General features: G+C 46.2%; 1 protein-coding gene across 2 annotated transcripts in view; it reads left to right on the top strand.

The window, feature by feature from the left end:
* GALNT13 (polypeptide N-acetylgalactosaminyltransferase 13) overlaps window positions 1-14,714 on the top strand; it is a 141,641-nt gene that overhangs the window by 52,534 nt on the left and 74,393 nt on the right. For both annotated transcript variants that reach the window (XM_063341674.1, XM_063341675.1), the window contains exons 5-7: window positions 11,171-11,337; window positions 12,678-12,885; window positions 14,377-14,547. In XM_063341674.1, coding sequence (XP_063197744.1) covers window positions 11,171-11,337; window positions 12,678-12,885; window positions 14,377-14,547 — 546 coding nt within the window. The remainder of the gene's footprint in view (window positions 1-11,170; window positions 11,338-12,677; window positions 12,886-14,376; window positions 14,548-14,714) is intronic.

Genomic DNA, 14,714 nt, shown 5'->3' with positions numbered 1-14,714 from the left:
ACAGTCTACAACTTGGAGTAGGGATCAAAGATGCTCGTTGGTCCTTTTCTCTCTCCTTCACAGCTCGGTACTCGTGTCCCGCGTTGGCAGAGAGCACCGGGGCTCTCCCAGTTTGGGATCGCTGCTGCTGTTGTGCCTCCAAACGATGAAGGCAGTGCTGTGGTGAACGGAGGGGGGGTGGGGGGGGTGAACGTCATGAGAGTCTAAATAAGAAACACATATTTTAGAGGGAAAAAGAAATATCTGAGGGAATCCTAATTTTTTTCACGTTAGCACACGAAAGAGCTCCTGAAAGCTTTTATGACTCTGTGTTTCTGATTAAGTGTTTGATGACTGTGAGCTAATTCTGGGTTTACACTGCAACCACAGTACTTGTGCTTGTAAGACAGGGGAGACTTTTTCCATAAAGAAAGATGTTAGATTTCTAAAAAATAATAAAAAAAAAAAGTTTCCTTTTATGGGTTGCAGGAAGATGGGGAAGGCTGGGTTGTTGCTGGCTCATGAGAAATTCCCTTTACAGTTTTGTGAGGTATCTCTCACCTCGTCCTCCTCCTGAAGAGGGCTGTTTGTGAGTACACCTGATGCGACGTCCCAACCTCCACGAGGCCAACGAGAGTTTGCTCTGACTCCTGCAGGGAGGAGTCCTCTTCTCAGGAGACGGCAAAATCCACCTCCCGTGTGCTGTAACCAAAGAGTGTGGCTGCGCCCCGTCCCATCGCGGCTCCTGTGCTGGTACTGGAATTGCAGCTCATGCTTCCCGTTACGTGTAGTGTTGTCTGCCAAAGAATGTCCCTCGATTGCCTGAGTCCTATTGGCCAACTTGAAGATTTTAATCAGTGTCAGGTCTAATTTGGAGTAGCTATTGATTAAACCCTAAACCCAATTTAATTCAACATAGAAATGTTTACTTTTATTCTGAAGTATTTTCTCCGGCCAGGGAAGAATAAGCTGCCCAGGGAGGTGGTGGATTCACCATCCCTGGAGGTGTTTAAAAAAAGGGTAGATGTGGTACTTAGGGACATGGTTTAGAAGTGGTTTTTGTCAGGGTAGGTTAAAGGTTGGACTTGATGATCTTAAAGGTCCCTTCCAACCTCAGCGATTCTGTGATTCTAAGAAATCCATCTTTAATCTTTTCTGGATGAGTAGGGTTGCAAGTGCTATTCTACAAAATTGCTAAACCATTATAATTGGATTTTCTTATTGAAATACAGGTTGAAGTTAGCTGTTGGGTCTGTGTGTGTATGTGCTTGTGAGCGTGCATTTCTGATGAGAAACAAACTCAGGTTTTTCTAAACAGTAATCGCGGCTTAACCTCGTGCCGTAGTCTTGTCTTGGCTTCTTCAAAGCGAAAACCTCGGCAGGTGCTCCCAGGGTGGGGAATAGCCTCTGGGAGAAGTTGTGTAGAAGTGGCAATCGCTGCCTGTGAAAATTTCCTTTGTGGAACACCTGTGAAAATCCTTTAGTGCCTTGAACTCCGTGTAACAGGGCAGGAAGCTTTGATTAGATATTTTTGGTGGGACCGCTATTCATTCTTCGTGCAGTTTAGCCCTGATAAGGGAGGGTAAGTTGTTTTATTTTGTGATGTTCACATCTAATCCATTTGTCTTGCACCAGGAAGTGTTGTATTAGGGCTTTTTCCAGCTCTAAGTCGTGGTGGATAAAGTACATAAGAGTTCCTTTGCTGCCAGGTTTATCTGCTTACAGCTTCGTATAATTAAAAGCTAATTTATTTTTTAAGATTTTACTGTGTATATGCAGTTATGCATAGAGAACCTATAAACCACTTGTGAACAAGTAAGCTCAGGGAGAAATCAGTAATTAGTTTTGGCTAGAAATTACTTTGAAATGATAGTTAAGAAATTATTTCACCTTGTCTGGGGGGAAGAAATCTCCCAGGGTGACTGCCAGTAGGGAGAGAAGGTATATACAGGTAGTCTGTGTAAGATCAAAGCCGATTCCCAATGTATAAATTAGCTAAAGACTGTTAAGATTTAAAAAAGAAAAGTAATTCCCCAGCAATGAGAGAAATACTTTCATGAGTCAACAGATGGCTTCTCAACTGGTTTTGTGAGTCTTTCTTCTGTACTTTCATGTAACAAAAGGAACAATTAAAAATTGTCGCTATTTCCCCATTGCTGCTGTTTCTCCCATGAAAGTTGGGCTGTGGTTCCGTTAGTGCTTTCGGTGCCGTTGTAGCTCTGCAGTGCCCGTCCCTGCTCCCAGGGAGCTGGAGCAGAGGCAGGGCCCGTCTCCAGCATTCAAATGAGCTTAGCGAAGCTCAGGAGAGGAGAGGAGATCTTTTATTGGTCACATTTCCAGATAGACCGAAGTTGGAATTGGCAAAATGTGTCCTCGCTGAGGACCGTCTTGGTATATTTGGAGAAATTCCACTTAGAATATCTTTTCTAACCATTTGGTAGCTGGTGTTTCTAAAGGCAACTATAATAAACCACAATAAAGTAATTTACCAGGTTCTTTATTCATTACTTGCACTGTGACCGTTGTTGGAAGCCTAACGAGGTGCCGCTGTAACTCAAGACGTGCTTAAAGGCCTTTCTCGACTAGCTTGCTGTCTGATTAACTTCTTCCTAATTGTTGAACTCTCAGTTTCCCCATAGTGCCAAAGCAGTAGCAACTGCCAGGAGATTCTTACACGCAGGGTTGCTCCTAGAATTAGAAATTTGCTGCTGTCACAGCTTTGATAGAGGGCAATCAATGCAAGGAGAGCCGTGGTCTCTGCCCAGCGCTGGAGAGCTGTTGGAGCGTGTCTTTGCAGGTGGACGTTGGATCGCTCCCAGGAGCCACGTTCAAGACAGACCAGCAGTTTGCTCTGCTTTACACTGTTACTCTTCAGCGAAAAATGCTCTCCTTCAAATGAATTTATCAGCTTGGCGGTTAGCTATGGGTGGTCTTCACTAGGAGTGAGCAGTGCAGAGGTAAGGATATTATCCACCTACGCGTGCGTGCCAAGTGAAGCCGGCTGTGTGCGACAGGACAGCCACGGATGCAGAGGGATGATTTGCGATTCAGACACCTTCAGCAGAGCGCCCGCCTGGGAGGGGGGTAGACGTGATCGCTCAGCAGAGGTTTATATTTGTACAACTCACTTAAAGGGAAGTGGCTTACTCCTGCTAATCTGAAAATGGATTAAGCCTCTCTACATCTGGAGGTGTACCAAAGGAGCAGGAACGCTGCCAGGGAGAGGGGATTGCGGTCTGGAGGTTGTGTAAGTGGTTTTGGCTGTTGACCTAGTTAGTTCTTTATGCTTAGTACTGGCATTTATTTGTAGACATGGATACACGCGGGTCTTTGAAGATGTCCTTTGTTCAGAGAACTTGCAAAGAGTTTGATTTCCAGGAAGATAAACCTGCTTCTTCTTGACGTGCTGTTTCATGTGGACTGCAGTCAGTTTTGGAGCAAGGCAGTTAATATGAGGAGGTATGATTGTAAAACGGAAAAAGTCAGCTCCTAAATTAGTGTTAAAATAATTGAAAACAAATTTCAGTTCCTGGCAGCACAGCAGTTCCTCTCCTTACTAGAGAGGCCCCCAAAATATCACTCTGCGAAGTATAAAGAATGATTTTATTTATAGAAAAATTGATCTAGAGAAGATATTTTTATTTTCTTTCTTTACGGCTTCAAGTGACTTTGAGTACTGGTAAATGCTTAAACAGTTCCTATAGCAGAAAGGATAACCTCGGTGTTATTCGGCAGGTTTTGTTTGTGTATTTTTTTTCTAGTAATGACTCTGCAGGCTGCCTTGGAAGCCAGCCCTGATGGCACCTCACCTCCTTCCCGTCGTATCTTCTCCCAGGGAGTCTGCAAGGATGGCTGGGATGCGGCTTTTCCCCCAGCCCTTTGAAAATGAGGATGGTGAAGATTTTGATTTGCATGGGTTACTTGTTTTTTAAAAACACTTGGCTGTTTCACATTTTTGAACTATGTCAAGGTTATCTGCGTTGCAAGGATAAGCACATTCCTAGTTTTCCCATAAATACCCTAAATAATGTAACTGATAGGTTAAACCATTAGGTCCTCACGTGGTATGCACTTTGAGAAAATATGTAGTATTTAAACAGAAAGGATGCATATTCCAGGTAGCTGGATTTTGTATCAGCTCTGCTTTTCCTTCAGCAGCTCATCCCAGGACGGTTCCCCCGGGTACCTGGCTGAGCCCGACCCTCACTGGCAGCAGCGTCCACCCCGGGAAGTGGCTGTAACTCAATTTTCTGATTTAATAGTGCAAAGCTGTTCAAGCATGAAATTGCTTCCTTCGTGTAGAGCCGTCCCCTTTGCCTGGCGAGTCAAGGCTCAGAAGCGGGTGGTTACTGCGATCGCAGCTCTTGGCCCAACCAGTTGTAGAGAGCAACAAAGTTCAGCTTTTGTACGCGCCTGAGAGGGAAACGTGGGAACTCGTCTCCATTCAGCTGAGAAGGGAGAAGAGCCTGCAAAATTATATTCAGCAGCAAGAAGCAAACTAATCGTAGTTTCTTGAGAATCAGCGAATCGCCTGGGTTGGAAGGGACCTTGCAGATCATCGAGTCCAACCATCAACCGAACTGACAAAACCCATCACTAAACCGTATCTGTAAGCACCGCGTCTGCCCGGCTTTCAATACCTCCAGGGATGACGACGCAACCACTTCCCTGGGCAGCCTGTTCCAATGCTTAATAACCCTTTCTTGTTTTTACTAAAATGTCCTTAATGATTAAACCAAGTAGAGGAAGTTTGAGGTTATCTTGGCAAATTCCAAGGGAGATTCAGCAATGATCTAATAAAAAGTGGCACTGGAAATGGAACAACATTAATGATAAAAAAAACATCCAAGAAAGCCTTATCTGATCTGTAATTTCCATTACAGATCTTTGATTTTTATTGGAAAAAGTGGAGAAAGTACAAAGGGGCCTCTAATATAGTCCTCTGAAAAAGAAAAGGTCCCCTCTACGTTATGTTGTTTGCTTTTAATAATATGGTGCTGTGTTGTTCTGTTCTTCATCAAACATAAAAAGAACTTTCAGTATTTAGTAAAAGTCTGCTGAAGTAACCTCTAAAATATGAAAATGCAGTTTGGGGTTGAAAATGCCCAAGGAGGAGTTGTTATTCAAGGCCATACCCAAAGCTTTATGAACAGCGATAGCTGAAGGCGTGCGTGAAGGGTCTTTGCTCCTACAAACTGCCAAGCTATTTATACTCTGTAATGAAACACCAAAGAACGATTTTCATAAGGTGTTTTCACATCCGTCATCTGCCGGCTATAAAAATTGGTTAGCTCTGGAGTATTTTGATAGGGTGAAATGCAGTAGGACAATGTAGATGTAGTTCCGGCACAGTTCTGCTTTCCTCTAAGTGAAATAAATTCCTGGTCAATTATTTTCTCTTCACCTTTCATTTGCATAAATTTCAGTCTAAATATGAACTGGTGCAATTTAAGTGAGTTTATTGGCGTTTAAAGCTGCGTGCGTTGAAATGCTGCAGCAGGACGAGGCATTATGTCTCTGGGCTGAGGGTGGTCGTTCTCCATGGAGCTGCTGGACATGGAGACGTGGAGCCGAGCCCTGCACGTGGCTTGGGCAAAGGGGAGGCATGATGGGTCCAGCTTAAATTAATGCCATTCTGGCAAGGAATTCAAACACTCAAACTGTCTTTTCTTCTCTTCATAATACTATACTGTGTATGTCATTTTTGTGCTTTCAATTTCCCCAAGTAATTTACTACTTTTATTTAAACTAGATAGGAGGAGCTTATTTCGGGCAATAGGATTCTTGTAGTACGAGAGTTATCCCTTACTCTAGAAATAGATTATTGCTTGCTGGGGGTAGTTAACTTATACTCCAAGGCGTGATTTTTAGAAAGCAAAACGAAATGCCAAAATGAGCAGTGGTGATCTGCGCGGGGCACAATTAACAGTTCCGAAGGGACAGTTTACGGCATTGAAGCATTCCCTGAATGTAGTTTTCTGTAAACGTGCTGGCCAAAGGCCTGGCTTTGGGGAGGTCTGTGGGGTGCTCTGGCAGGTCTGGGGGCTGGAGTTACGCCAGGGCTGCATTTGCCTTCCCGTGAGGCACTGGGGGTTTCCAAACCACTTCAGCAAAGATTTTGCTAAGATTTAGCTAAGATTTTGGGGATTTTGCCCGCCGCCTGTGGGAGTGAAGCCCGAAGGCACATCCTTCAGCCTTTGCAGGCGCATTAGTGGCTGCTCCTTGGCAAAGGTGCCACCAGTCCTGCCGCTGACTGGATTCCAGTGCCCTGTCTGCGCCGGGGTGTGCAGTAAGTCTGGTCACACAGAGCCTTTTCTTTATGGGCGTTAATCTTCTGTATTTTCGCTAAAGCAAAGCAGTAAAAGGTCATGGCTAAATAAGCATGAAAATCCCTCAAGTCATATAACTACAAATATTTAATGCAGTTCTATATGTTCCCAAATGCACCATATATGAAATACTACGTTATAAATTGTATATAACAGTTATAGTCTCGTTTTTTCCCTCCAAATACTTCGCTTTCACGCCTGATATTTTGCCTTGAGTTGCCTCCCTGAGCGCTTCAGCAGTTCTGGAAGGGATAAAATGGCGGTGCAGCCCTTCACGCTCGTGTAATTTGGGCACAGCCAACGGGAAGGATGGTAAATAGGTAGAGTCTCACTCTGTTTCCATGTTATTGATCTTAGAAAATGTGTTTTTCTCACATTTAAACAGCTGTATTTTACTTCGTGTGTATTCATAAAGTAACATCTGATGACTGCATGAGAAAAACCAGTGTTTCTGGGGGAAGTGTTTCCAGTGCCGGTGTATGCCGAACAATCAGTGTGCATTGTAAACAGCGCAGGTGTGGCGGTGAGGGAGTCCTTGTCTTTGATAGCGTGTGAGTGGCAGATGACTTATTTATCACTTCTTCAGCACGTGGTGTGTTTTTGAATTAGAAAAAATGCAGCATGTGTCACCGTCATCATTTCCGTAGAGGGACGTGACAGGTTCTTGTCTCTCCTGCACTCACAAACTCCTTCAAGTGAGTGGCGTGTTGGGGGGGGCATCTCTTTGGGGCTGAAACACCATCAGAGCTGTGCTGCGAGGGCAGGATGGCGATCGGCAGCGACTGAGCCTTTCCTGAGGAGGGACATGGGACGCTCCAGAGCCCAAACCCCTGAGGCGTTACCCCTCTTGCAGGATGCACGCCACCAGGATGCTCAGCCCAGAAGATGGTCCCTGGGTAGGTACCCTTGGACATACCCTTCCAGTCCCTAAAGGGGCTCCAGGAAAGCTGGGGAGGGACTCTGGAGCAGGGAGGGGAGCCATGGGATGAGGGGGAACGGGTTTAAACCAAAAGAGGGGAGATTGAGATGAGATGTGAGGCAGAAATTGTTTGCTGTGAGGGCGGTGAGCCCCTGGCCCAGGGTGCCCAGAGAAGCTGTGGCTGCCCCATCCCTGGAGGGGTTCAAGGCCAGGTTGGCCGGGGCTTGGAGCAACCTGGGCTGGTGGGAGGTGTCCCTGCCCAGGGCAGGGGGTGGCACTGGATGATAGAATCATAGAATGGTTTAGGTTGGAAGGAACCTTAAAGATCATCTAGTTCTAGATCGTGAAGATCTAGACCATGGTCTTCAAGGTTTCCTTCCATCTCTAACCATTCTGTGATTCTCTAAGGGGGTGCAAGGGCTCACCTACAGCAGAAAGCCGTGAATTTGTTGCTGCCGTGGAGGGAAGGCAGAGGAGGGTGAGCTCGCTGCCGTGGGCACACGACAGCTCCCCGTGGCTGGCAAGGGGAGGTTTCGGTACGCCAGGTCTCTCCCAGCTGTCCCCTTCTCCTGCTGGTCTTGCACCATCTCTACCACCTCCCCGGCCATCTGTGTGCTGCGTTTGGTCACTGAACGCAGAAAAACTGGCCAAGAGGAGGGCCTGGGGGCATCTTAGGTGAATCAGTCTGTGAAGATGTGTAATGAGCCTCAGGTTTGGAGCGTGGCCATACGCAGGTGGGGGGGCAGGGTACAAATTAGTCACGTTTGTACGGATTGTGATTGTTTTCCATCAGCCATCTTGTAAATGGCAATGGGAATTACTTTGAGAGGAAGAATGGTGATTATACACCCACTGTATGGTTGTATTATTACCGATCTTTGTTGTTTAACCTTTGAAGTGAATCAAATACTCATGAAAATTGCTTTGAGTGAGTTTAGTGAAAACTAATCAATGTCTCGCTTCCGCAGGAGAACAAAGGCATGTTGGTAAAAGCATAACCTTCCCCTCCAGAGCAGTCTCAGCCTTGCGCTCTGTACCTCCTGCCTGCCTCCTTACTTCATCTCCATCGTCTTCAGCTGCCGAGCTGGACGTGGCTGGTTCCCCGTGGAGAGGAGCCGTTGCCGTTTGCTGGGAAATGCTGAAATAGCGTGTCGGGGGGGTGTAAATGGAGCCCTGTGCCTCATCGGGGAAATAAAGCGGCAGCTCTCTGGTCTTGGGTGTGTAACATCAACAAGTTAAGGACGTTTTTTGTTTAATTGAAGCGATGAATGTTTTCACCGTGGGAGCGATGGTTCTGGGCAGCGGTACCTGGGGAACTATAGGTAGCAGACCTCAGAATGAACTGATTTGGAAATTGATAATCCTCCTCCAGAGAGGATAATCCCAGCATGTAACTGGCTGTGAGACTAGGGAGGGAGGCGCAGCAGAGCCTTTTGGTGTGGTTTGAGGCAAATGTAATAAGAAGAGGAGGATTCCTCGCTTTATGGAATTGTATCTGATGCAGGGTCATTGTCAAAGTTTTGGAGAAGGATATATGGTAAGGATGGTGCTTGTAGATTTTTCCAATCAGATTTCTGGGCATTTCGACTGGCCTGCTGCAGTACATAGGGCAGGCACCTCTTCGTGGGTGTGCTCAGCTCTCCTGGCCCTTAGCTCCTCTGGGGACCTTAAAACACCTTGGAGAATAATAAGAACCGTAGTTAAAATACTGAAGATCCTGGCAAATGCTCTGTGATGATAAACATTCTGTTCCTTAATGTCCCATTTGCACTACAAAATCGGTGTTACACTGCAAACGAGGAAATACCCTTTTCGTCTTGTCTCGTTTCACTACTGGTATGCATTTCTGACTGTTTTGAAATGTAATCTTGTGTAGTACTTCTTTTTTAATTTCCGAAATTACATCTGTTTGAAATGTAATTAAAATGGCTGTTGTGAAATATGGGACAAGCAGAATTTAGTCTAGCTTTGGATAGACTTTGAAGTATGATGTTAAGCTCTGGAAGACGACTCTGAACGTAAAGAGCACCGAGCTTTGCGCCACAGCCCGTCTGGTTTTCACTCTTTGGTGTCTGACTTTCAGGTGCCAGGGTTGGCACGAGATGCCTTCCAAGGGCAATTACGTGTGTGGGGAAAACTTCTAATGCGCCTTGGAAACAAACAAATTCAAAACGTCCCTTTTTGGACATAATGTCCTGCTGGGCTCACCCTCCTTTAGACACCGCTGGGTAAACACAGGGTGTCGTCGTGGGTGACGGTCAGTAAAGGGCTTTTATTTGTTTGCCTGAACTCTGAATTTAAATCATAATGGATGAACAGTTGTGTCATTAATTAGAGAAGTTGTCAAGTTGGGATGGCTACCAGCAAAATTCAGTGGTCCTCATCAATTTGATGTCAAGACTGGTGTATGCGTGTATATATTTTAATATATATATATACACACACATTCACTATTAGCATCAGACTTTCTGCTGTCAGATCTAGTTACCAATGAGTTTTATATATATATTTATCTGTGTGTGTGTATATCCACATGTTACATACAGCTGTGTGTACATATACATAGGTCGTTGTGTATATATATATATGTACACCATGAACCTTTTACCCGTGCCATAGGAATCAGTGATACTCTGTATTGTCTCCTCACCTTGTACTTTAAGAGCTGTGGTGACGACGTTGTTTTATCTATTTTTCTTTAAATGTCAGCGAGGCAGAAGAAAAGGTTAAAGAGAGTTCCTTTTATGGTAGATGATGTTTAAGAGATAAACTGTATGGGCATGCTGACTTTTCCTCAGGGACCTTATTCTTCGTTGTCCTGGCCCTTGATAGAGAAGTTTTCCGTAAGGAGGAGGCTACTCCTGAACAAGGACTGGTTGATTTTTCAAATAACGCAGGCAAAAATGATATGCTGAGCCTGTGGCCCAGTCGGAGAATACAGGGTATGTAAATGCTAATGAATAACTCAATAATTTAAGATTATTTTTTTTCAGTGAAGATTAAAGTTTGTGGTGTTACGAAGAAGATGAGCTAAAAAGCTATACGTAATTTCTTCTCACTTCACGTACAGTTTAATTCACGTGCGTGTGTGCCATTGCTGAGGAAAGTAAGCGCTCACTCATCCCTTCTGGAAGGGCTCTCCTGGGCCAGGGTCGCAGAAAATCACATAATAGCAAAATATCAAAAAAAGGTGCAAATTATTTTAAGTCACACAGTGGTTAAGAATCCGTAGGAGTGTGTGTAGGTGATGTGACTTGACCTGCGTTGGCAGGTTGATGTAGGCGTGCTTGTATTTTTGAAGGGTGTCCAAGATTTGAAACAAATACGCAGAATTTTGGGTTGTCTTTTGTACTAAGCAAACAGCTTTGATTCGCTTCCACGTCATCAGCAATGTTTGCGATCTGGTGCTCACTTTGCCTTAATTTCCTACGTTTTCCAAAACCAGGTGAAATTATTGACCTCTCGTTCTTCCATTGAATGGGTATATAGAGCGTCCTGCAAAATAGTGATTTTTTTTTTTTCTTCTTCTTTTTGAGAGACCACCAAAGATGGGAAGGTCTTAGAGGGATACACTATATTAATTGGGTTTTCTGGGGGCGGTGAGGGGAGGTGTTGAGGCTGAGGACGCTGGGTGCCGATTCCTGGATGTATCGAGTGGGAGTGAGGAGAGATGGAGTCGGAGGGAGCTGTGAATGCGGCGGTGCACGTTCCTCTGGATGCTCTGCCGTGTCTTCTTAGGAAGAAAAACAGAATTTGACATTCCCTCTGCCTTTGGGCTTCTGGTTTGGGAGCTTGGAGAGATCCATAACTGGTTTGAAATGTATCAAGCCTCAACAGACTTGAAGCCCCTTTTCCTGGCTGTCCTGTTGGTAGAGCTCTTTAGGATTTTCTTGAGGATTAACCCTCCCTTCCTTCTGTTTTTTTTCCCCGTATTCTTTGGCAGGTGCAAGACAAAAGTCTACCCCGATGAACTGCCCAACACAAGCGTAGTCATCGTGTTTCACAACGAAGCCTGGAGCACGCTGCTTCGGACCGTCTACAGCGTGATAAACCGCTCGCCGCACCGCCTGCTCTCCGAAATCATCCTGGTGGACGACGCCAGCGAGAGAGGTGGGTGTGGGGACACAGCGGTCCCCTTCCGCGGGCTGGTTTAATGCCGGATTTGGAGGATCCCGGTGCAGCTCCTTTCCCTCGGTGCCGAACCGACCCGCGCCTCTCCCCCAGCGTCCCCGTGGGATGGAGCATGGATGGGCAGAGGGGATGGACGAAGAGGCAAAGGCTGGTTATCAGGCTGTATGTCATATGTGCAATGCTCCTATCCAGAATTTCATGAGGGATTTTTTGCCTTTTTTTGCACTCAAATTTGCTATTTCTGTAAAAGCCAGTCCTTTTTCACATCTCTGTCTCTCTCGCTGTGCCTCAGAACCCACCTGTTCTGTGTCTTAGATTTTCCTGAAGGTCCAGACTGAGCCAATTTCCTTGTATTTCTTGTGTTTGTGGTTCGTTTCTTTTGGTCTTGGCTGTTTTCTTCTCCTTTTTTTTTTTTTTTTTTTTAAATTTTTTTTTTAACTTAGGGTTAAAAAAAACAGACAGAAAACTGTCTGCACGTGAAACTGATATTCCCTGGAAAAGGAATCCCATTCTGTGGGAAACTGATACTACCTGGAAAAGAAATCACATTACATTCTATAGATGGAGTCAATGGAAATGATAGATTTTCCTGGAGCAGCCAAATGTATGTAACGGCAAATACAACACACCGCTGCCAGCGTGCAAGGGGCAGAGGGTGCGAGCTACGCCGGCCTTGATTTCTGCCCCATGTAGCATCAACGTAACTCTAATTACTCTCCTGGATTTCTCTGCTTCAGAAAACAAGTCAGCTTAATATTTCTATGTGCCGGAAGGTGGAGGAAGACTTTACCCTGAGTAGCTACAATTTTTTATAAAAGCAAAGTTTTGGATTCCTAAAGGGCTCAAATGGTGAGGTTCGGCAAGCAGCGGTATTTGTATTTAACCACAGACAAATGAGCAAAAGCGTACTCATTTTGCTCTCGCCGCTGGTTGCTTGTTTATTTCAAGGCAACTGATCCCGACTCATTTACAATTCCAGTGATATTTTGACAAGATGCGCTGGCAGAGGTGTGCGTGTGTGTGCGGGCCGCGTTCTGCACGGCTGCACTGCGGAGAGCGCCGGTGCCAACCTCCATGGCTCAGAAAAACCCTAAATGTGGCAAAATGCATTTCCGGTGCCGGGGCAGCGTTCCTGCGTGGCAGTTCTTGGCGGGCTGAGCGTGAGGCATCGACTTCATGGTTATATCTGGAGTCCTCGGAAGTTGCTGAGCCTCGCTAAAAATAGTGTTTTTCGTCTTGGTTTGGTTTTTTTTTGTGTGTGGTTTTTTTTTTTAAACTTATTTTAATTTTTTTTGTGTGTTTTCAATTACTTTTGGCAGAGTTTTTGAAGGCCTCATTAGAGAATTATGTGAAAAATCTGGAAGTGTCCATAAAGATCATCCGGATGGAGCAGCGGTCGGGGCTGATCCGCGCGCGGCTGCGGGGGGCAGCAGCCTCCAAAGGGCAGGTGATCACCTTCCTGGACGCGCACTGCGAGTGCACCCTGGGCTGGCTGGAGCCGCTGCTGGCCAGGATAAAGGAGGACAGGTAAGGGGGGCTCTCCGGCCTCCCCGGGCAGCGCACCCCCCTCCTGCCGGGGGCCGCTCCTCGGTTTCGCTGTGCTGCTGAAAAATAGACGTGACGACAAGTCATTGGTCTCAAAACGAAGATTTAATGTTTTTAAAATTTATCAGGAAGAGACAGTTTCTCTAATATTTGTGTCAAAATTCTAAATAAGCTTTTTTCTAAATAGGCTTTTGATTCCTACCTCAGGATTTCCGTTGCTGCCTGTAAGAATAGTAACGACAGCAGCTTGCGCCATTTATCATCACAAGGTCTAGGTGGCTCCCACCCTGATGGCCACCTTTCTCCCTTCTTTTTGCCAGCTGCGCCTTTTGTCCGTGACCTCCAATGCTCTTGATGGTCCCTTCCAACCCAAACCGTTCTAGGATTCTGTGAAATTTGAACTTTCCCCTTTTCCTTCCTCCTTTTCCCCCCTTTCCTTCCTCCTTTTCCCCCCTTTCCTTCCTCCTTTTCCCCCCTTTCCTTCCTCCTTTTCCCCCCGTCCTCCTTTCCTTCCTCCTTTTTCCCCCGTCCTTCTTTCCTTCCTCCTTTTTCCCCCGTCCTTCTTTCCTTCCTCCTTTTTCCCCCGTCCTTCTTTCCCTCTCTTTTTTTTTCTCTTGGTCTCTCTCTCGGTCACTCTCTTTTTTTTTTTTTTTTTTTTTTTTTTCTTTTTTCAGTAGACAATACAATTTTCCCCTTTTTTGTGCATGAGTGCACATAGTCCCTGCGAGCGAGACCCGAGAAGTGCCCTGTCCCCCCGGCAGTGTTGGAGGAGCCGAGGTCCTTGCTGTGCTCGCTGGAGGAGCAGCCCCAGCCTGCCGAAGTGCGCACCTGGGAGCTGGGGTTTCATCTCGCTTCTGAAGTGCCCAGCAGGTGCTCCAGGAGACCTGCACGCGTGATAAAACCCGCACTGCTCGAGCCCCGCAGCCAGGAGCAAAACCACCCTCTGCTGTGCCTGTCCTGAGCCTGCCAGTCTGGGAAAGGCGTGGAGGAAAAGTGTGTGTCACGCCAGGAACTGATCAAGGCGCCACGGCTGCTGCCGCGGGGGGAGCGTGCGGCATCGCCCCTGCCCTTGGGAGAGGACTTGGCCGAGGAGCCGGACGACCCCCGGGCAGGGCTGGGTGGTGGCAGCTTTCGGCTCCTGGGAGAGCCGCAAGGAGTCAGTGCATCCAAGAAGCCGGGGACAGCAGAAACGGGGAGTTTTGCATGGTCTCTGGTAGAGAAGACCTTCACGGTGCGGTGATAAATGGGGTTTTATGCAGAGAAGCCTCGAAATAAGTGCAATATTCAGCATACTGACATGAAGGCCAGGTTGGACGGGCTTTGAGCAACCTGGTCTAGTGGGGAGGTGTCCCTGCCCAGGGCAGGGGGTGGCACTGGATGGATCTCCAAGGTCCCTTCCAGCCCAAACCATTCTGTGATCCTATGAAACATATTTTGTTTTAAAAAAGCTCTTTTTTTTTTTTTTTCTTACAGGAAAACCGTTGTCTGCCCAATCATTGATGTGATCAGCGATGACACGTTTGAATACATGGCTGGGTCAGATATGACTTACGGAGGGTTTAACTGGAAACTTAACTTTCGCTGGTATCCGGTTCCCCAGAGAGAGATGGACAGGAGGAAAGGAGACAGGACCTTGCCCGTAAGGTAAGGAGAGTAAATGGAGAGCACTGTGCTTTTTGACTCTACTGTGTACTGGTTTATGTAGATAATAATGCTTCATAGCTAGGATTTTGCTGCGGTGTCAGAGAACACGTCAGATAGTTGTGGCACACTGTTCGGGGTAGAGAAGACCAAAATCTGACCTATCCTTA

This window comes from Chroicocephalus ridibundus, chromosome 7 (genome assembly GCF_963924245.1).
Source record: "Chroicocephalus ridibundus chromosome 7, bChrRid1.1, whole genome shotgun sequence".
Lineage (NCBI taxonomy): Eukaryota > Metazoa > Chordata > Aves > Charadriiformes > Laridae > Chroicocephalus > Chroicocephalus ridibundus.
Note: the sequence above shows the minus strand (reverse complement) of the source record. Positions and strands in the feature narration are given on the sequence as shown.